The 23,372-nt window shown below is 39.4% G+C and overlaps 1 protein-coding gene across 1 annotated transcript; it reads left to right on the top strand.

The window, feature by feature from the left end:
* The first annotated feature begins 1,455 nt into the window (after positions 1-1,455).
* LOC309692918 (sortilin) lies at positions 1,456-23,212 on the top strand. Its single transcript, XM_082511805.1, has 23 exons — positions 1,456-2,179; positions 3,093-6,176; positions 6,806-7,082; positions 7,380-7,442; positions 7,989-8,065; positions 8,139-8,235; positions 8,651-8,818; positions 8,974-9,047; positions 9,293-9,339; positions 10,132-10,268; positions 10,357-10,440; positions 12,642-12,702; positions 13,660-13,812; positions 14,519-14,616; positions 14,697-14,796; positions 14,894-15,068; positions 15,163-15,356; positions 15,903-16,095; positions 19,327-19,443; positions 19,526-19,667; positions 19,761-19,867; positions 21,632-21,749; positions 21,971-23,212. The coding sequence occupies exons 2-23, from the start codon at positions 6,151-6,153 to the stop codon at positions 21,983-21,985; spliced, it is 2,523 nt and encodes an 840-aa protein (XP_082367931.1). The 5' UTR covers positions 1,456-2,179; positions 3,093-6,150; the 3' UTR covers positions 21,986-23,212.
* Positions 23,213-23,372: the final 160 nt, after the last annotated feature.

The raw sequence follows: 23,372 nt of genomic DNA, 5'->3' as shown, positions 1-23,372 counted from the left end.
ATGTGATAAGCCAGGGTTGGATCTAACTCAAAAGCCAAGCACACCACACATTTACTGGCGAATGACTTGGTTGACAAGTCATTACCCACCTTGGTCAGTCCTCCTTTCTGCCTTTAATAATGATGCTGAATTACAAAATTACCTCGCTTTACGGACATGTGTTATCCACTATGACCTAAAACTAACTGAGCCAATAGAGTCACATGAAGGCCTTTACTAATTTGACACAGAAACTGAGCTAGTGGCTGATTCCTCCATTCATTATTTCATTACTGCAATAACTTGACATAGCGTCCTGCCGTGCCACAGCAAGAAGGAGTTCACAGCAAATTTGCTTCCATTGCATTCAACCTTTTGCCATTTCACACACTTCGTCAACTGATGTGTGAACATGTTTCAGCTGTTGGTGCTGGTGCAGGGCATACGAAGCATTTGTAAGATTTTAGAGCAGCAAAACTGAAAGCTAAAATCTGATATTGCCACTTCTTAGCCATGAAGACAGGCAGGATCTGGCATGTTGGGTTTCAAGCAGCAAATTCTTGGCATAGCAACCAGCCTCAATTTTGTAGACCTGCCACATAACCTTAGTTCATTTTGATGAATTGTGGTTGGAGTGGCTGGTTTGGTGGAACAGCACTGATGGATGCAGGTGTTCTTAAGGCGGCTGACCAGACTGACACCCAGGATTTGGCACAGGCACCTTATCTGTGAGATTCGAGCTTGTCCATGCCCTCATTTAGAAGGAGCCAGTACTTAGAGCCATACAGAAGTGTAGTAATAATGAGAGGTTTTCCAGTTGTGTGGCTTCTAAACACATGATGTGAACTTGTAAGCAATTTTGAATGATCATAGTGGAACTGTAGGGTCAAGTGAATTTGGTCCCTGTCACACAGGCCTAGACACTGGTCCACAACGATTGGTTTTTGGGGGGAAATGTATATTTCCTAACATTGGCAAGTTGGCACGCACTTTACCAACCTTTACTACTGCTTGTCAGGTAGTCCACTAAAAGAGAAAGTAAAAAAAGAGAGTTGCTACAAAGAGAGCAGCAACCAAAGCAATCATGAGGTTTTTGGTGCTGCACACTCTTTGCAACCGACCAGCAACAGCCAGCAACCTCCAAGAACCACTGCCAACAAATCTGGGAATGCATGTTTTTCCCCAGCAGCTGGTGGCTTCCCCAGCAAGCTAAAACCTTTTTAAGGTTTCTCACTTGACATTATGCACACATTGCTCAACTGATGTTCAAATATTAGATATGATACAACCAAAAACATTTTATTGATTGCATGGCTGCCTGTAGTTTTTCATGTTTGAAACTTACTATCTTTATCAAACTAAGTGTGATGCAGAGCAGAAACTACACCTTGGAGAACAGCTAGACAGATGTTGTAGACAAGTTTAATTTGGTCAACAATATGCTAAAGACCAACGCAATTACATTTGGATGCCAGTTTCTCTAGCGACAGGGTGTCACTGACAGTAGGGCTGCGTGACTCTTTATCAATCACTCTCCCAGCAACTACTGGAAATTAGTTGGGGAATCTTCATTTTCCCTCACAACCGGTTTGCCTGGTCTCTAAGCCCGAGTGTCACGATTCCGAAATGGCACATTTTTGCAAAACCTGAATGTAGTCAAGAATAATTAACAATTGCTGGTCATTAAAAAAAAGAATTTAGCTTTAAGGAAATTAACCACAGTCCACACACTTAACTGTCATTTTTTCCCCCACTAGAAATCGTTTACAAATTTCCCATATCCTTATCAGATAATGTGTCAGTCGTGAACTGACTATCGACACAACAATTAGGCCGAAAGTGATTTGAGTGCTGTTAAAACAGGAAATTAATCAACAGCCTGGAAAACCCAGAACTCTCCTCTTCGTGACGTCGTCTATCATACCACTGCAGAGAGTGAGAGGGGGAGTCAGACCGTGCCACAGCAGAGAGTGAGAGGGGGAGTCAGACCGTGCGGGCACAGCAGCGGGTTGGACGAAGAGTTCCTCACCTCGCACGAAGAAACACTGTGTGAACTAACAGACGGACAAAATAACCAAACAACTTAACTGGTTTCTTGGATGATCTGTGCCGTGCCGTGTCGTGCCCGCTGGAGAAACAGAGCCTGCACAGCTTCGAGAAACGAGAGAGAACAACGGTTTACAGATCGGTGGATATTCCGGTATGTTATCGTGCCATTAGAAACCATGTCCCAGTCTTTAAGAGCCTTTCGGTTAAAGTACCGACAAGCAGCATTTAATGTCTGTGTTTTATCGCATTGAAAGCCATGCGTCTTTCGCTTTCTGACTGTTGCCTTGAGTCGTCCCTTACTCTTTTATTTTTCACTTCTTTTAAGTAAATTTGAGCACAGTGAATAAGTGAAACTATTACATCCGCATTGAAAGTAACAGCTGCATCGTCGAAAATGTGTAGAGACGTAAAGACTTTAGATTATTCCTCAGGGTAAAGTTGATTCTTCCAGAAGTTTGCAAACGCAGCACGAATTGTCTTCCTGTTGATGTATGCCGGTGATTCAAGCTTCCTTCCTAGATCAGTTCTTTCTAAAACAGAAGGCTTTTACTCGTTTACTGTGTCTTGTGGTGAATTTTGTACTGCGGTCATCGAGATATAAACAGTGATCAAAATGCACATGAACTGTTTCAAAATTCAGCTACCTGCTTGGCTTCAAAAATCTGTAGGCTGGTGACAAGCTATCTGTCAAACATGCATAGATCAATGCATGTTTTTGTTTAGGTTTTTTTGCCTCAGCTTTTCTTACAAATCTTTTACCTGATTTTTTTCCCCCTTTTTTTAAAATCTGCTGTAGAATAGGATTACCAACTGTCCTTTTTTGCACTTATAGACTTATAAAAGCCTATATGACATTTTTTTTTTAATTTCACCATTCATTAACCGCACAGAGAAGGCTTCGTTTAAATATGTTAAAGTTTTCTTTAAGCAAACAGTATTAAAGTTCTTCATGACTGGTCCAAGTGTCCTCTTTTTTTTTTTTGGAAATCTAAATATGGCCCCCCTGCTGTAGAATTAATGTTTGTCTGTCATCAAAATCTGAATATTTACTTCTCCTTTTGCAGGCAGCTCTTCCTCACAGAAACCATGGTGGCAGCCATCCTGAAAATGTATTTCTTTGGAACAGCACTTTCCGTCCTTGCAGTCCTTTATGAAATTGCGGACTCCGTTGGTGGTCTCATGCACGTGCAGGACCATCACTACTTACAGGAGCTGAACCAACAGACAGAGAGGGACATTTCTTCAAACAACTGGAGAGGGCGGCCCGTGACTAAAAACATTGGCTCATGAGAAGATCGTCATGTTGTAGTTTTTGGACATGTTCTGCAACTGTCTGGAAGGACATGGGATGTTCACTTATGTGGATTTATGGTCCAAATGGTTCTTTCTGTTTGGGCACTTTTTTGTAGCCCATTGTCTGCTGTCATGTCTTGTAGCAGCTATTGTGTAAAACCACTACTGAACACAGAACACATTCCTTGTGTTAAAAGTACACATTTTGTATATAATTTTCTAAGCAAAGTGAATGAAAACATTGGGGGATTTTTGATGAATGTCTTTGATGTGTGTAAGTTTATTGCAGCATGTAGAAGTCAGAGTACAAGGTGTGCGTTTCAGTTTGGTAGTGATCCAGCAACTGAACTTGGAGTCAAAAAGAGAAAAGCAGGCTGCCATAAAACTAACAGGTCTTAACAAAACATGACTTCTCTAGAAAATGGAAAAAAAGAAAAAAACTTTCAGACTTCCAGCAAAAATTGCGCAACAAGCTCTCCACTGTGTAAAGATCTGTCTGCCTTTTTGTTGTGAGTAAGGTTTTGTGAATCAAATATGTGTTGCGCGACAAAGCTGGGAAATGATCTGTAAAAGCTGAAAAGCACGACTCTGTGCAGGATTTCAACGTGAATAAAGGTAAAATGTTGTAAATAACATTTGTTGTTCTTATCAAGCGCAGATACCATCTCAGGCTTTTCAGGAGACAAAATCAGAAAATAGAAAGTGAACAGTGAATCACTGTTGGGAGCTAAATCAGAAAACCTCTGGTCACAGAAAAAAAAAATCTAAAAAGGAAATCATATTAATCAAAGAAACAGCATTTTGGGGGAATTTTAACGTGAATTATATAAGAGTTTTGTGGTTTACCACTTTATGATCTCTAGTTCTTTCAAGTGGACAAAATAACCATTGAAGCTTGAATGGTTTCACTGCACAAAAGACTTGGCTCTCAGTCTTTGATTATCCCAAGGGCTTTTAAAGTGTTTTTGGGAAGCAAACCCAAGCACAAATAAAACCAAGTCAGAGACAAGTCATTACAAAGAAGTTTTTTGTGTTTCTACACACCCTTAAGTTCACTTCTGTGGTTTCTGCTTCTGTACCCTAATAGGATATGGGATAATACATTTAAGACACTTTACCTTTAAACCTAATTGGAACCATGTATTATTCTACCTATTATAGAATTCAGTTCATTCATCCAACCATTTTCTTCCACTTTTCATGGGACAGGCCACGAGAGCAGCAGCCTAAGCAGCAAAGCCCACACCTCTCTCAGAGGAAAACTGAGGCCTTCCCAGGCCAGCAGAGAGATATAATCTCTCCAGCATGCCATGCGTCTGCCCCAGGACCTCCTTCAGGTGGAACATGCCACTCAGTTCAATTCAATTTTATTTACATAGCGCTAATTCATAACAACTTTTTCCTAAAGGCACATTATATTGTAAGGTACATTAAGCTACAATATTAGAAAGAAACTCCAGCAATCACAAAACTCCATTTCAGCAAGCATTTGGCGACAGTAGGAATGAAAATGTTTTATCCCTATTATCAGGAAGAAATCTTCAGGAAAAGCAGGCTCAGGGAGAGGAATCCACCTTCCGTAAAGACAAGAGAGGGAGGACAAAAGACACACTACAGGAAAGAGAGGCAGTGTGAAATAATTGCTAATGATTAAATATTGTGTTGTATAAACATGCATAGAAAGAAGAGATAAGACTGAAGTGCAAACACTTAGTGCATCATTGGGAAGCCCTCAGCAATCCAAACCTACTATAGCAATAATTAAGGCAGCATTCAGGAACATCTGATCAAGCCTTAACTATAGGCTTTAACATTAAAAAAAATATTAAGCCTTATTGTAAAGTAGAGAGTTTCTATCGCCTGAATCTGAACTGGGAGCTTTTAGAGCGAGCTGATAACAACGAATTACAATAGTCCCCCTGCAGAGATAAGTTCCTTGCCAAGTGTCTTAAGAAGCTCATTCATCATATCAGCAGTGGGATGGTTCTCTAATGTTATTGGGGTGGCACACCAAAAACTGAATTTCCAGTTTTATTATGCTGATATCAAATATACGTTACTTGAAAATGGCAAAAATGAGAGAAAGAAAAAAAATCATAAGCTTAGTTAATTCCCCACTATTAAAGTTGATATCACTGAAAATAGGCACATATGAAAAGCGAAGAAGATTTTGAAATCATAATAATCAGTTTTAATTGATTGATTGACTGGAAGTCCAGCCATCGCTTTAGATTTTCGGCAGAGCTAGGCTGAAGCAGATTAAGATTCACTCTCCCACAAAGCAAATTTTGGGTGGGTGGCCAGAGCCCCCCACTGACCACCCATTGGTGGCGCCCATACTTATTGCTGTCAGTTTTCCAATATCTCGAGTGCTTTTTCATTATAAGGGTTGTAGTTGTACCTAAAACCAAGTCATTAGAGGTGACTCATCATAAGATTATGTTTTGTGTTTTTAACTAATGTGCCACACTTCAGTTCTCACAAATTATTAGATATCTTGTTTTACCACTTCAGTGGTTTCGGTTTCCTACCCTTAAATGCATACAGCACCATTATAATTAATTTTCTTTACCTTTAATCCTAATTGAAACTATGTATTAATTCACTTTCTATATCTGTTAAGATGAAAGTTCCTGTAATAGTTCACATGGTGTCTTGGAAATAAAAAGGTATTCCAAAGGGAAAGCCTGTTACAGCTGCTTTCACCCCGCGGTGAAAGCACCTGTGTAATTCTGTGGCACCGCCCCCCGGCCAAAAAAACCCAGCCCTCTGATTCCTTAGATCTGACTTGTTCAGGACATGACTATGAGGTCGTAACAACTTAACTAGATGAATCATAGTCATAATTCCCTGAGGTATTTTGCCAGCATAGCCTATCATGTTCATACATGTAAATATGTAAGAAAGAATTGTGTATGTTTCTGTTATGTGTCCTGTGTACTGTTTGTTTGTATATGTGTCTTTCTGGCTGCTGTTTCAACCAAATTTCCCCTTGTGGGACAATTAAAGGATTATTCTATTCTATTCTACACATCTGAAAGCAACACAAGTGAATACATGTCGACCTCTTGCGTTAACCTGCCCATACTACTGCGATTTTATGTCACATTAACGTCTCTTATTTCTTTCAAAGCTTGCCAGAACTTTTCTTTTGAAGCTGTCCTTAAAATGTCCTTAACTTCTGTAAATGTGAATTCCAGTTGTTTTTTGTTGTTGCTAATTCATTTGTTAATATATTGACGATAAGTGAACGAATCACGAATTAATCTGTTGTTTTAAGACAAACCTTTTTCTCCCTGCAGTTAGGTCACCAGGATGCGGGCAGAAGCACCTGCTGGTGGTGGAAGTGCCACTTAGCGCAGCACTTTTTATGTTAATGACCCGTCCAAGCACTTCCCACACCCACTTACCTTTAGAGTACAACAAAAGTGAGTCATTATTGCCAGGGATATCGGTCAGTGGGACTCTTTTTTTTCCATTGCAGTCACATCACTGTCGACATGATCTGGAGACATTTGATGCTTTTGGGGGTGTCCGTCGTTCTTCTTATGAGAGTTGAATGCAGAATCAAGGAGGGAAAGACGCTGACTTTCCGCCGGACTCAGCATAGTGAGAGCCAGGACCAAATGCGCCGTCGCCCCAGGAGGGATGCCAGCAGCTCCCCAGGCCTTTCCAAGCCTTCACATGGTCCTCCCTTCACCTCTTGTCGGCTCCTTCTCACCCCCGCCGAACACGAGGTTCTGGATGATAACACACACGAGGTGAGCTGCAGCTTGGTCAATATAGGCAGGTGCAATGTCCGTCGTGCCTTTTATTTAATGTAAAGGAGGAGATTCCAGGACTTTGAAGTTGGTACCCGTTTTTATTTGTGTTTTGCAATGCTTAACAGGGTTTCTCAACCAAGTGAAAGTAATATAAACACGTATAGTAATGTAAGCCCGTATACTCATTTGGCAAAGAGTATTATTGGGAAAATTACAGGAAATTGTGAGAAGAGATCTAATTTAGCTCGTTAGGCCTGTTTTTGTGATGTGTGAGTTTTTCTCCTCTCTCTTTAGACAGGTTTTAATGGTGATGATGGTTCCTACGTAATTCTCACATGGGTTGGTGATGATACAGGGGTGAGTAGCTTCTTATACAGAAGGTTTATTGCATATAGCCTCTTACATGTCACAGGGGCACAATAGAATTCAATGTAGAGTTTGTAAAGGAAAAAAAGTGCCACAACACACAAATATGCATCAATATACGATAATGAATTAAATATAATTGAGGCTGATTTTAAACACAGCAAATTCTCCTCATTCTTTAATATCCGTGGGTATGTCATTTCACAGTACCCCTGGTTTTATCCTTATCTTACTAGTTCTGTCAGTGACAACTGGAATATAGTAATGAAGTGTTAAGGAAAAAATAAGAAAAACCTACATTTCATTAGCTCTGACAGTGGTCACAATCTCTGAGCTTTCCATCTTGTACTTTAAGGATTTGTTTGTAGAATGAAAGCACAGATTTGACCAGGTTTTTGCGCTTTAAGAGACATGTTAGACAACATGCTGGTTTAAAATAAAAGCCAAATTAAGGTGTGCTAGAGTGGATCATCTTAATCTATCTGTGACTTTTTAACCCAGTGTTTAAAGTTGTAACTATATTTCTTCATTTGATAGGTGGTCTTGGTGCTGTCAACAATCAGTGGTCCAGTTCATCCTTTAAATGAAGGAGGCTCCTCACGACTTTACAGAAGGTGAGTTAGAATCTGATCAGCAGCTACCGTGGGCACCTCAATCAAAACGTAACCATCTTTCCTCTCTCATCAGCACGGATTATGGCAAATCTTTTCATGACATTTCTCAGAGCATCAACCACACCTTTATTAAGGAGGAATTTGGAGTCAGTGTTGGACCTGGGATCTCTGTAAGTAGCACTATTTTACACTCTTACTAACACTTTTCTGTGGGTGTGCAATGAAAGAGCAGTTAGTGATGGTAAACTGCATTGCATGTTTGGCTGTGGACCTTGTGATGTTTTGACATGAAGGTGTGAAAATATCATGTATGCTGACATCTAATCAGCTTGAGTCTTACCCACTAGTGTTCTTACAGTTTTGTTCACAGACTGATTATATTGCACGGAGCTATGCAAGCAGAATCTTTAGCTGAGAAAGTGGATGGTTTTCTTCTTTCTTTCTTGAAATCACTAGTACAGAGCTTGCATGCACTGAATTTTAAGCAGACAATTCTGCACGAAACTACAAAAAGTTATTGACGAAGCTAAAATTCTTTCTCAAATTTCCATCTCTGAGCAGTTTTCCATTGATTTTTACTGACAGGTGATTTTAACAGCTGACACACCGGTGCTTAACAATCCAGGTGGGATTATCTTCACCTCCACGGATGCTGGTGCAACCTTCAAGTTCATCCAACTGCCCTTTCACCTGGCGCAGCCAATCGTGTACCACTTCCTCAACCCTGACTATCTTGTGGCCCTCAGCATTGATGTGAGTCTGTTGAACTTTTAAAGTCCCTTAGTGGTTTCCGTTGCTTTGTTTAATATTCCTGGCTATCACACAGACACACATGTTTATCATCCACACAAACACACATCAGGAACACTCCTTAATGTGTAAACATTGCTCTGTTTCCTGACTTTCAGGGCGGTCTTTGGCTTTCTCTGGACTTTGGGGCCTGGTGGACAAAAGTTCACGATGGAGTGCATTCTTTCTCATGGTGAGAATAAAGAAGGAAAAAGAGTTATTCAATATATCAAACAGTGATAGCTCTGTGGCACAAATATAGTAACAGCACTGGAAAATGCATAATGACATGCGTAACATGTGGGACTTTGAATAAACTGAGATGATACGAGCAAGGTTTTTATGAAGCAATAAATGCTTGTTTAAAAAGAAACATGACCTATTAAAATTGTGACATTTTGAGGTGTTTGTAATTTTTTTCCTTCCACTTTCCATCAGGGGAGCTGGCATAAATTTGTTCTTCAGCTGCAGTCAAGTAGATGCAGGTAAGAACCTGTAAAGCTGTTAAAGGGTTTTGTAAAACTGGTGCAATTTAAAGATCAGACACTTTGTAATACAGGCTTGTCTGTATTCTAGTGTGTATATATGTTTTTATTTTGTGTGTAACAGGGTTTGCATAGTCATAAGAATTCTGCTTTTAATGTTTAATCTAATCTGCATCTTTATGGCTTTTGCAGCCAAGTTAAAATCTTTATTATCTCACAGGAAAAATCCTTTGATTACGGGGCGGCATAAAAGCTATTAAAGTACAATAAAACAATAAAGCAGCAGAAGAAGCTCAAAACTGACATGCTATAAGCACATTGCAAAACAACTAAATAAATTACCAAGTTGTGTGAGGAACTGAGGGGTAGAGTATAGTGTATTGAGATTAAGTTTGATTTATAATTGCTAAGATGACTAAATCCATTAGTAGAGCAGCGCTTATTCTTAGACAGCTACATGAGAAAACACTATTGCCTTACCCTCCACAGCTTTTGATTTGGTGGATTTTTACACTGAAAGTCCTTCTTGACACAACCCCAAAAGGATCTACATCTCCTTCCAGGATCAAACCAGACAACTTTCACTTATCCGTCAGATCACTACTCTTGTGTACATCAGAGCCTAATTTCACAAGCTCAAAATAAATATAAGTACTTTTTTTCACTCAAAACATTTATTGCTTGTGAGGGTGCATGCTTTATGCGGATGAGCAATGAGCTTAAATGTGTTTAAGGCAAGTGCACATTTCTTATTGAACTTATTCGTGTTATTATTGTCATTTGCCGATACAGTTGAGGCAGAGGAGAGGGGAGATTTAATCCTGAAAAGAACAAAGGACCTGGGGAAGACCTTCACCATAATCCATGAGGACATCTACAGTTTTGGTTACATAGGAGCGTTTCTCTTCTTCTCTGTTATGGAAGACCCGGTAAGATGGCTGGATCATTTTTTATACACTTCGGTCTATCGAGTAGTATATATTCCATCTATATAGTCATGCATTATTTTTCTCCTAGAGATCTCCTCGTGTGATGTATTTCTCATCAGACCAAGGAGATACTTTCAGTCAAGCACTCCTGCCTTCTGCATCCACTGAGCAGGTGAGAGAAAATATCAACCATCATTTCTGTTGAGTGTGTTAGCAACAACATCTAATATTCTACAGGTAGGTCTGGGAATTGAACCAATTATGTTTGGTAGTATTCAAAATGTAACTGTAGCACGAGGCAGTCAAATGTATGATCTTGATTACTTCTTAAGCGCTTAAAATAAAGTAAACTTGACTTCTTCTGACAGCCTAGCTTCACTCCTTACCTCACGTGACCCTCATACCCTCATGCAGCCAGTCAGTAACTCTTGGGACAACCTCCAAGGCGATGATCTAACTCATCAGTTTTTAGAATTAAAGAAGTCTCTTGGATGAGCGGCAAAACGTTTTCACAAACAAGAAGAAGTCAAGTTTACTTTATTTTAAGTGCTTAAGATTACCATGACCGAGACGACCAGGGATGTACACAGATAGATTGTGCTTACTTATCATTCAAACTAAAAGAGGATCTGTTCTGCAAGAATTCAGCTCCATTTTTAATCTTGGGCTCTACTAGAGCAGCTTTGTTTGATTCAAAGTCAAAAGTATTTAATATTTATCTTTGTGCAGATTCCCAGTGGTCTCTCTCTTTAGGCCAGCATAACATGAAGTAAAATCCAAGAGCCTGTGCAGATTTCCTTGGCTTTAGTGTTGTTAACATTTCTATACTCCACCCTCTGTATATAATTTCATGTCTATATTAAATACAATACAGATGCACCTCTGTAGTGTAGAGGTTAACACATTCACCTTACACGGTAAAATTAACTTGTTCAGTTCTGGGAGAAGAAACAAGCTCAGCCTCACAAGTAGTGTATTCCTAGATCTGATCCAGACTCTGGATAAAAGTGGAATCTGTGCCAAACCACACATGTGGATCCATTTGCTGTATGTGGGAATCACGTGGGCGGCTGAGAGTACTTAAAAAAAGCAACTGTGGGACAGAACTCATAAATTGTTTTGATAACAGCAGCATTATGTACAATGTAGCCAAAAAACCTCTTGGGAGGCTACAAACAGTATGAGACCTCATTAGAATCACAGTGAACACTGTGGAAGTGGTAGTAGAGCTTATTAGTGTCTTCAAGTACTAAAGAGTTACTTTAAACTAATCAAACTGGGAGATTTTGAGGTAATGCAAAGCATATTATAGCACTCTCTTAATGAAAACAGTCTAATATGTTAATAATGTTTTGGTGTTGGTACCAAAAAATATTACCAAAATTAGGGCAGTTTCTCAAGGGTCGCCCAACACGGTAGTGCAGTAACAGGCCGAAAATGAAATCAAAAGTATGGCTGATGATTTTTGGAGTCACTCGACTTCACACACCATCAGCTTTTGCCCTCAGGCAAATCTGATGAATGTACAGCAACGTTTTCGCTTTCTGATGAATCTCCAGTAGATTCATCACATTTGTCTGAGGGCAAAAGCTGATGATGTGTTCCCTCAGGCAAGTCTGGTGAATTTGCTGTAGGTAGATTCAGGAATTTTTTCAGATCTAATTGTACTGTAGGTACTGTACAATTAGATCTACTGTAGGTAAATTCATCAGGATTGCCTGAGGGCAAAAGCTGATGATGTGTGAACTCCACACATCATCAGTTTTTGCCCTCATTATTAATCCCCTCCTGCACTAAGTATATAAAAACAGATTGTCTAGTCAACACCGAAATTTAACCTTCCACTACAGTGCACAGCCATTTGTCTGCTTTTTTTATCAGCACATATCACTGACCCTTCAAAGATATAGTATTTTTACTGCTCTTAGTTCTTAGTAAGTTATTAATAAGCAAGATGTGGTTCTACCCTTTCCCTCCCAGCACAACACAGTAGCTTTAAATTGAATTGAATCGGCACTTATAACAAATTTTCTTTAAATGATAATTGAGATGTTTATCGCACCGCTCCGTTTGTCTTTGTGTCAGGTTTATGGGTGGGGAACATTAAAGATAAATGCAGATACTTCATTCATACTAAGGAAGTTGGTTGATATGCAGAAAAAACATCGGTGGCAACATTTTCCCTTTCAACACCAGCTGAACACACACCTGCTCTGATGAAACACCCACACATCTTGTTGACAGCACAAACACACATTCTGTCTCAAGAAGATTAGACAAGATTTATAGCAAAAAATTGAACGAGTCATCTCTTTTGTGTGTGCGTGTTTTTTCACGTCTGCTCTCGATTTTCATATGTGTCTCTGTTTGCAGTTTTATTCCATCCTGGATGGAGATGAGGATATGCTCTTCCTGCACGTGGACAACCCGGGAGGTATCAGACATACATAAACCCGCAAATGGGACCTTTTAATATCTTTGAAAATGTTTTCCATTCAAAAAGCCACATCTATAAAAATTAACCCTATGACTGACACATATTTGCGAACGTGTCCTCACAGCATATCAGTTTTTTTTTCTGTTGAAATGGAAAACTTCAACTGAAAAGACCAGACTGGTTTAACAAGTTCTTGGACTTGCTGACAAATCAGTCCATAATACTGAGTGTGTGTCCATGCAAGTCTAGATCTCATGGCTTTGTTCCTTTCCATCTCTGTTTTTATCTCCCTCTCCAACTCGTGCCCTTTCTTTTCCTTCCTCATTCAATTGGAAGGAATTTTATTCTCTTTTTAGTATAATACAATTTTTGGCTCACACCTGCTTGAGACAGTGGTGCATGGGTGGTGTGGGGTGACTTTGTCTTTTGCTGGCTGAAACGAGGAAGACTTAGGTTTCACTGCAAAAGCTGATAAGCATATCTTGGCATCGGGGTGTAACACAAATACACATGCACACACGAGGACACACATTCAAAAGCTTAACATGTCCCCATCACCTCCCTCAGGTGATGGAGAAATGTTTTATTATTATTATAATTTATTTTGTTAAGTCACTTAACACTGGCCTATGAATCATTCAGGCACAAGAATAGCACCTAACTCAAGGTATTAATCAATGCTTTTAACACTATCAGCCTTGGTTTAACCTCCTTAGAGTCCAGACGACAACATTATTGCAGTATTGGCTTTCAAATGTGCTAGAACTTGTTTTTTGGGGGTTTTTTTTGCATATGTTTCAATAAGTAACTGCACTGATTTACTATTTTTCTAGCAAAATATAAAGACATGAGTAGTGGCTTGAGACTTCTGCAAAAATTCAACTCTTTACATAGGAGAGGTTAAAATGTGTTGTAATTTTGCGAGATACATTCGTGCTTTCCGTTTTATTTCAGACACCTTCTTTGGGACCATGTACACCTCAGACGACCGTGGGATCTTGTTCTCCAAATCTCTAGAGCGCCACCTGTTTGATGGACATCGAAAGAGTGACTTCACCAACATTACTTCACTGAGAGGAGTGTACCTCACTAATAAGCTAGACGTTGGTAAGATTCTCCATACAGGTATTGTATGCATCTTCTGTCTCGTAGCTTTTCGTACATGACTCCTGTAAAAAATGGCTTTAAGCCAAAAGCTTTTGATTCCAACCCCCAAAATGTAGCCCCCAGTTGTCTGTTTTGTGACACTTTATGAGTTATAAGTGTTTGAATTGAGGAGATTGGACAGGCTGTCATGCCGCTTTCAATTTAGTGCTCAACCAATAACATCATTGTCTGACAGAAGAGAACACGACTGTCATCAGCAATACTGCAGTGCGGTGCTAAGAGAACAAAATATTACCCAACATTAACGAAACTAAGGAGCTGATTGCTGACGTGAAGAAAAAACAAAGACAAAGATCCCGGTTTGTAACACCCGGAGCAGGTGGACTCCACCCTGCTCATAAAAGCTACAAAAGAAAGAAAGAAAGAAATTAGTAGGAAAACTTATTAAACTTTACAGAGAGGTTGTCATGGCACATGCATGGCCTCAGCATTGTTGAGCAGAGCACAAAAGCCAGGCTGTGAGACTTCTAAAATCATCCCATAGGAACAGAAGCTCAGTCTTTTCTTTTGTTTTTTTTTTAGAGTAGCCTAAAAGCAAATCATTTGATTTTTCAATAAACAGCCATGAGTTGCATAATGAGAGTTATATCTAAAATCCTGATTGAACTTACTGAATATTGACCGGAATACTTCGTTTTTCTTTCAGATGGCCGTATAAAATCTGTCATTTCATTCAACAGAGGAGGGACGTGGAGACCGCTTAAAAAACCCGAGAACATAAATTGTGGAGACAAGATCAAGAGTGTATGTTACATAGAAAAAAAATTAATTTATCTGTCTGTATGTATGTGTTTTCATTTTGATCTTTTTTTTTCTTTTGCCAGTGCAATCTCCATATACATGGGGAACACAGTCGTAATAACCATATAGTTCCCATGGTGACCCTGTCTGAGCCGGCTGCTGTTGGTCTGGTTATTGCGCATGGTAATTAATTTGTAATTACTTTCAGTGCTTCAGTCCAAACCATTGTCCAAATACTGTGTAAAATGCACACTTATAGATGATTTCCTGTTTTTAACAGGCAGCGTGGGTGATTCTCTGTCATCATCGCAGAACCCCGACGTGTTTGTTTCCTCAGATGGAGGTTATAACTGGAGGGGGACGCTGAGGGGTCCTCATCACTACACTATATTGGACTCTGGGGGTCTAATTGTGGCTGTGGAGGCCCATCGTGAAGGACAAGTCAAGACTATCAAGTACTTTATTCTCATTTAAAGACCACAGGGAAGTGACAGGAAGTGTTTTCTTATATTTAAAGTTTTCTCTTTTTCTACTGTTTTTCACCACCAGATTCTCCACGGATGAGGGTCAGTGCTGGAAGCTGTATAACTTTACGGATCAGCCCTTCTTCTTTGCAGGCTTGGCATCTGAGCCGGGGACCAACGCCATGACCGTCAGTGTGTGGGGCTTCCGGCCCGAGGAAGACGGCCAGCCCATGTGGGTAGCAGTCACCATTGATTTCCAGAGTCTCATTACCAGAGAATGTAAGTCTAATAACATCTACGATTACTGTGCACTCTTTGCTCTTCACTGGTTTCTATGGCATGTTGCCACCTGGTGGTAGGTTCATGTGAGTTGTATTAGCTGTTTTCCGACTGCAGAAGCAGGGATTTTCCACAACCTCTAAAAACCTGTAAAAACACATCCCGCTTGTTTTACCTCTGTTTATGACGCAGATTTGAAGAAGAAAACAGACCTGTTTGCATTTTTTTTTTTGTTTTCTCCTCTACAATTTGTGTGAGATGCTGTAATTAAACCACACCCTTTTATCTGGTGGTGAAAAGATAGATACTTTCCCGGGACTTTCGATATTTCCCCTGTGGCATTTTGCCTAGTTGTATTGCAGATGCTGTTTTGCACTTGCATTAGTAATCTTATGTAAGTGACGTAAGTGTTGGGACAGACTTATGCGTCACTAGTTTGACTAACATTGCCTAAAACTGCTTTATTCTAGGTTTGGTTTTGTTAAACCTGCATTTTTTAAAAGGATCGTTAGTGACAGTTAAATAGGTCATCACTGCCTTCATCAGGTAATGACAACGACTATGAAGAGTGGTTGGCTCATTCAACAGAAGGAGGGGACTCGGAAAGAAATGGATGTGTCCTGGGTGTTAAGGAGACCTACAGGAGGTTAAAGAAGCAATCTCTATGCCGAAATGGGCGAAGCTTTGTGGTGATGAAAAAGCAAAGCCCTTGTCTGTGCACCAGAGAAGATTTCTTGTGGTATGTTGGATTGTTTTGTTTTTAAATGGTCCTGTAACGTACTGCATATTATTGTAAAAACCTTTCATTTCATTACATTTTGCTTCCAGTGAGCCAGACTCTTTTCTTTTTTCCCTCTTTGTTTTTAATGACCTTGAGCAATAGTTCTCAAGGCTTTCTGAAGGTCTTCTAAAGTTTGTCTTTGCACACTGGCCACTTTTCCACTCATTTCCCGTCACTATTTGACCATTTTTTAAGCCACTTAATGATGTGATGAAAGTGGGCAGGTTTCAAAAGAAGTCATGGAAAAACTTAAAAAAAAATACTATCTACAGTATAGATGGACAGTATATGAACATCATGTTCTTAAGAAGTATCTCTCAGGTACATTATATTGGACTCTGGGACTGAGTATTTAAAAACAGACTCACTGTTTGGCGTGGCCAGAAATGGGCTCAGTGGAAGTGTGGCTGAAGTACGCTAAGTTACACAAGAACTGAACTGAAAATCAGTGGTACCAGGTCTTATGGAGTGATGAGTCTTAATTTGAAATTATTGGTTCAAGATGTCATCAGTATGTATGGATGAGATCAGGAAAGGTACAACAGTGATTGTCTAAAGCCATCTGTAAAGCACAGTGGATGCTCTGTCATGGTTTAGGGTGAGGAAAGTATTTGATTGCCAGTGGCTTAAATATTCACCATGTCAGTGATCCAAAGCACACAGTGAATGCAGTAAAAGCATACCAGGATGGAAGAACACACAATGGAACACTATCAGTCATGGATTGGTCTTCCCAGAGCCCAGACCTCAGTATTATTGGAGCAGTGTAGGATAATCTTAAAGGAGAATGGAACAAAAGGCAGAAACATCCAAAGAACTTTGAATGTCTTTCAAGGAGCCTGGAGATTTATTCCTGAAAACAACTTAAAGGAATTAGAAGAAGGCTTGCTGAAGAGAGTACAGGCTCTGTTGAAGACTATAGATGGTTTTACTCAGTGTTGGGCAAGTTACTTTGAAAAAGTAATTAATTATAGTTACTTGTTACTTCTTCAAAAAAGTAACAGAGTTAGTAACTGAGTTGCAAGATATTAAAAGTAATTAATTACTTGAAAAGTAACTATTGCGTTACTTAAAAAAAAAATGTTTAACCCTCTGGGGTCCAGGGTATAATTGGCCATTGTTAACTACTTTTGATTTTCCCTCTACATTTCACCTTTAAAAACTATTTACTTTGCCTTGTTTGGTATCATCCTTTTCAGCACAACCTTACGTGTCTGAATTTACAGTTATGTTTTCATTTTGACATACTGTATTAACACAACTGATCTAAAATCAGACAAAAAAACATAAAATCCGAGTAGAAAAAGTTATATTTTTTTACTGTAACAACCACAGACATGTTTATTGAATCATATTTCATAACTTTAAATGCAAATATAAATGGTCAATTTTACCTTTTACCTTTAAAAAAAAACATTTTAAACTATTTACATAACAATCAGCTTTTCTGCATTCAATAAGATGCCACGCAAATTATTTGTGCCACTCCAAAACAATTATTCCTGTCCACTATAAAGGAGAACATCACAGCCTGATACCTGCAGGTCTGACAGCAGCAGGTGTATCACTGCTCCTGTTTTTTACCTGGAGACAGCAGTCATCTCATTGTTCTGACACACAACACAAAACTACCCACAACCCTACACACTAACTACACAAGACAACACATTAACTACACACTCCAAACATGCTAAACGTCTCACATCTCAAAACTCGCGCTCTCTCTTTTTCTACTGTCTTTCTCTCTCTCTCTTTCTCTCTCTCTCACTCCTAAAACTATCCCATCTTCCTAAACAACCACATGTCATGTTGTCCATATCATTTTTTGATTGGTCGACATGGTGCATTTTTCCACCAACATGAACGGGCTGGTTTTTGCTGTTGTTTTTTGTTTTGTTTTTTTATTTTGTGGTCATAAGCAGAGAGTGCTTGCTAGCGCTGTCCTTAGACAGTAAACGTGACAAAAGTATTCAGGAAAAAACACCGAGTATATGTTGTTTATCATGACTCTGGTTTTACGTGGTCTATAAACACAATTTGAAAACTGGTATATATCACCTTGTTGCTTTGTCATCTTAAATTGGTCATGTGATTGGCTCACCACGACTACTTTATTCCTCCTCAGTCAAACAGCAGCACTCATGCGATTGTTTTGCCCCCTTAGCTCCAGGTGTTGTGCCAAAAAGTGATTGTCTGCCAGAAAGTGATTGCCGAGTGCAGCTGCTGAAAGCTGTAGCGCATAGTTAGCTTCTTCAATGCAACTGATATAAGGTGGAGTAAGCTGAACACAGCTTCAGCCGTCTGTTTGTTGAAAAATAGTAACGCGACCGCATCACATTTTCTTGTTAGTAACAGTAACAGCGTTGTAACGATAGAAATAGTAATTAGCTAGATTACTCGTTACTGAAAAAAGTAACGCCATTAGTCCCATCACTGGTCTTACTAAATACTGACTTTCAACCTCGCCAGAGTGTACAAACTCTATTTCCCATTTTTCTAAAAAAAATAAAAATAAACAAGAGCTTAGTCAAGACTTTTGCACAATAAATAATAATATATTACTTTATCTTAGCTGTACAATGATTCGAAATTCTGAGGCCTTTGCTTACATCTCAGAAGTTCAAGATCAGCTTTTTGTTTTGCATTTACTTTTTCTGTTTGTTTGCTTGTTTTCCTTTTTAATGAAGAAAGGCGGCATTGTTCTGCTTTTGGCCTCTAGTTAATGGCTGTGGCTTTTAAATGAGAGTGTAGCAATGGCAAGTGTGACCTGAGTGCTTTCCTTGCCAAGGATGAGAAAGCAGACGATCATGAACTTCTTTTTGCAGCAAGCGACCAAGAGAGACCAGTGTTCTTACGGTGTGTAAAGCATAATGCTGCTCTGTCTGGGAAACGTGTGAATCACTCAAGCACAAAAAAGGCAGCTAACTCAAGGGATGCTGTGTCTGCACATAACAGACAACAAAATTAAAACAAAATTAAAACATTTTAATTGCATTCTTAGCCAAAGACATAGCTTCAGCCCAAAACCCAGCATTACTGTGTTTTTTTTTCCTTATGTACTGCATTTTCATGTGACTTTGCACATTTTTTAAAAATTTGCTGCACCCATTTTCTTGCAAAATATAGAGTTTAAGAAGAGAAAAGCATTTTGTGGTTGCACTAAAACTCTTTTTTTCTCCTTTACTACAGCGACTTTGGTTACTATCGACACATTAACACCTCAGAGTGTGTGAGACAGCCAAACGCTGCAAATAAAACCTATGAGCTCTGTTTGAATGGAGAGGAGGATGAGCTTCTGACAGAAGGGTAATTGCCTTCATAAAGCAAAGAGAAACACCACCTTTATGCACACATGCAAATCTCACTCTATTCCCTTTTGTCTTTGTAGGTACCGCAAGGTCCCGAGTGATAGGTGTGAGGGTGGGTTCAGTCCTCAGCTCATAAAGCAGACAGTCAAAGCCTGTGGTATTAAACCTAGTCCTGCTCCTCCTGCAATGTCCACATCTTCAGTCACACACTTTGACACACCGGTCAGTAGGTTGATTGTGCTCTTTCAGTCTTTGCTTCATTTTATAAAATTGTCTTTGTTTGGATAAATATCAACCTTTTCGTGTATTTTCCAGCGAGAAAAGCTGGTGTTGATCCTGGTGTGTGCAGGAGCAGTCATCATCGTCCTCATAGCTATTGTTTCTGCTGTGATTGTTGTCAAGAGAGTGATTTATAGAAACAGGTGAGTCACGCATACGGTATCTGCTGCATGTTCAAATTTAAGCACACTGAAAGCTCTGACCGTGGTGGTCTCCTGCTGTCTGCTACAGTTCAATTCAATTCAATTCAATTTTATTTATATAGCGCCAAATCACAACAAAAGTCGCCTCAAGACGCTTCATAGATACAGAGAAAAACCCAACAATCATATGACCCCCTATGAGCAAGCACTTTGGCGACAGTGGGAAGGAAAAACTCCCTTTTAACAGGAAGGAACCTCCGGCAGAACCAGGCTCAGGGAGGGGCGGCCATCTGCTGCGACCGGTTGGGGTGCGAGAAGGAAGACAGGATAAAGACATGCTGTGGAAGAGAGACAGAGGTTAATAACAGATATGATTCAATGCAGAGAGGTCTATTAATACATAGTGAGTGAGAAAGGTGACTGGAAAGGAAAAACTCAATGCATCATGGGAATCCCCCGGCAGCCTACGTCTATTGCAGCATAACTAAGGGAGGATTCAGGGTCACCTGGTCCAGCCCTAACTATATGCTTTAGCAAAAAGGAAAGTTTTAAGCCTAATCTTGAAAGTAGAGATAGTGTCTGTCTCCCGAAGCCAAACTGGAAGCTGGTTCCACAGAAGAGGGGCCTGAAAACTGAAGGCTCTCCCTCCCATTCTACTTTTAAATACTCTAGGAACAACAAGTAGGCCTGCAGAGCGAGAGCGAAGTGCTCTAATAGGGTGATATGGTACTACAAGGTCATTAAGATAAGATGGGGCCTGATTATTTAAGACCTTGTATGTGAGGAGCAGGATTTTGAATTCAATTCTGGACTTAACAGGAAGCCAATGAAGGGAAGCCAAAACAGGAGAAATATGTTCTCTCTTTGTAGTCCCTGTCAGGACTCTTGCTGCAGCATTTTGGATTAGCTGAAGGCTTTTCAGTGAGTTTTTTGGACATCCTGATAATAATGAATTACAGTAGTCCAGCCTGGAAGTAATAAATGCATGAACTAGTTTTTCAGCGTCACTCTGAGACAGGATATTTCTAATTTTAGAGATGTTGCGCAAATGGAAGAAAGCAGTCTTACATATTTGTTTAATATGTGCGTTGAAGGACATATCCTGGTCAAAAATGACTCCAAAGTTCCTCACAGCGTTACTGGAGGCCAAGGTAATGCCATCCAGAGTAAGAATCTGGTTAGATACCATATTTCTAAGATTTTCAGGGCCGAGTACAATAACCTCAGTTTTATCTGAATTAAGAAGCAGAAAGTTAGCGGCCATCCAGGTCTTTATGTCTTTAAGACATTCCTGCAGTTTAACTAATTGGTGTGTGTTATCTGGCTTCATGGACAGATAGAGCTGGGTGTCATCAGCATAGCAGTGAAAATGTATGCTATGTCTTCTAATGATGCTGCCTAAGGGAAGCATGTATAATGTAAACAGAATTGGTCCTAGCACTGAACCCTGTGGAACTCCATAATTAACCTCAGTGTGTGAAGAGGACTCTCCATTTACATGCACAAATTGGAGTCTATTAGATAGATATGATACAAACCACTGCAGTGCAGTACCTGTAATACCTACAGCATGTTCTAATCGTTCTAATAGGATATTATGGTCAACAGTATCGAATGCTGCACTAAGGTGTAGCAGGACAAGCACAGAGATGAGTCCACTGTCAGAGGCCGTAAGAAGATCATTTGTAACCTTCACTAAAGCTGTTTCTGTGCTGTGATGAGCTCTGAAACCTGACTGAAACTCTTCAAATAAACCAAATACAGGACACCGATATATCGTTTCTCCAACCTTCGACTCCAGGACGACGAAAACTCCACTGCAGCTGATCATGAAAGCGGCACGAGCAGCAATAGCACAGCCTGCCAACAGGACTCAGATGATGTAAGTGTTATTTAGCACTCCCAAAGGGTTGATTGATCTCTTCGTCTCTTCTTCAGACTCCTACTGAAAACGCTGCATTCGGATGAACAGAATCAACTTTTTGGGATTTCCTTACCAGCATGATTGAGCATGCATCGAGATGTTATTTAGCACTGTTTTATAATGTTTTCCAGATGGTGTAATTTTTCTCACACATACATTTTGTGTTCTCTTTTTTCTAGGATCTCATTGAATGACACAGCAGACATGATTGACACCAGCTGCACTGAAATGGACTGCATGTTGCCTTGATTTTCTCTTTTTTATTGAAGCTCCCCAAATGTTTGAATGTCTTAATTTATTGAGCTGACTTTGCTTTTTTCACTCTTTGTACATATGTATGTTTTCTTGATTTACATGTTTAACACATTGTACTTCTGTACAACATAAAAATAAAACCAAAAACAGAATGTGCATTTAACATGAAACAAATTCTGCATATTATGGAGTCTTCATCAAAATGTTACAGGTTAAATTATACTCCAATAAATTTCTGCTTAAAACCTGTCCATTTGATGGCGGTGTTGACGCTTTTATCGCTCCCATGTACTTTTAAAATGACTGAAGAAGAAGATGCAACAGGAAGTTGGTGTGACATGGTGAAGATTTTGTTTTTGACAGATGACTCACTACTAAAAAAAAAACTACAAAGAGACATGGGACGGTAAACCGTTTCTAACAAACTTAAAAGTCAGTAGTTAGTGTGACCACTTTTATTCTTCAGAACATAAACTCTCTTGGCCAATCACTGACAGCATGTTTTTGCTGGCGGACTAATCTCTGATGGTACAAGCTCTCCAGGACTACTGGTTGAAATGCAACCCCAAACAGAGCCTCTGTATTACAGATGTCTGAAGATTCATTCTGTTGACTACCTCTGTACATATTGCGGACAATTTGAGTAAGAAATTTCAAAACTAGATTCATGACTCCATAAGAACTTTTGCCACTGATTTTCAGTCCAGTTCTTGTGTAATTTGGCACACCTCAGCACTTTCCCACGTTTCCCTTCCTTAATATCGGCTTCTTCAGAACCCCCCTTTCACTGAGACTTTTTCACTGAGGCTTTAGTGAAGCATGTTTTGCACATTTCGTCAACAGTTGCTATAGGAAATGATGCAATTGGAAACGATCTGATTGGCTAACACACTGTCAGTGCACTAAACGCATACCATGATAGACAAACAGTACTTTTGCACATTTCTGATGATTCCTCTCTTAGACCATGTGTCAGGTCTTTCCTGGATTTCTTCCTATTTTTTAAGGACATGACTTTCCCATGCTGTGCATCTCCTGTAGATATTTTTGAGGTACATGTATATTTTTGCTTGTTATATTGTTGTTTGAAATAGCCCATGTTCAGTTAGTTCCCTACTCTTTCCAAATCCAGTAGGTTATATTCCCATTTGAATCATTAAAAAAAAGTTAAAAAGTAAAAAGTAAAAAAAATAAATAAATAAATTTAAAAAATTTTTTTTTAAAATTTTTTTTAAATTTTTTTTAAATAAATTAAAAAAAAAAAAAAAATATATATATATCGTAATTATTATATATAATTACCTTATTAATTACGGAAGCTGCTCC

This window comes from Aulonocara stuartgranti (genome assembly GCF_965226115.1).
Source record: "Aulonocara stuartgranti genome assembly, chromosome: 17".
NCBI lineage: Eukaryota > Metazoa > Chordata > Actinopteri > Cichliformes > Cichlidae > Aulonocara > Aulonocara stuartgranti.
Note: the sequence above shows the minus strand (reverse complement) of the source record. Positions and strands in the feature narration are given on the sequence as shown.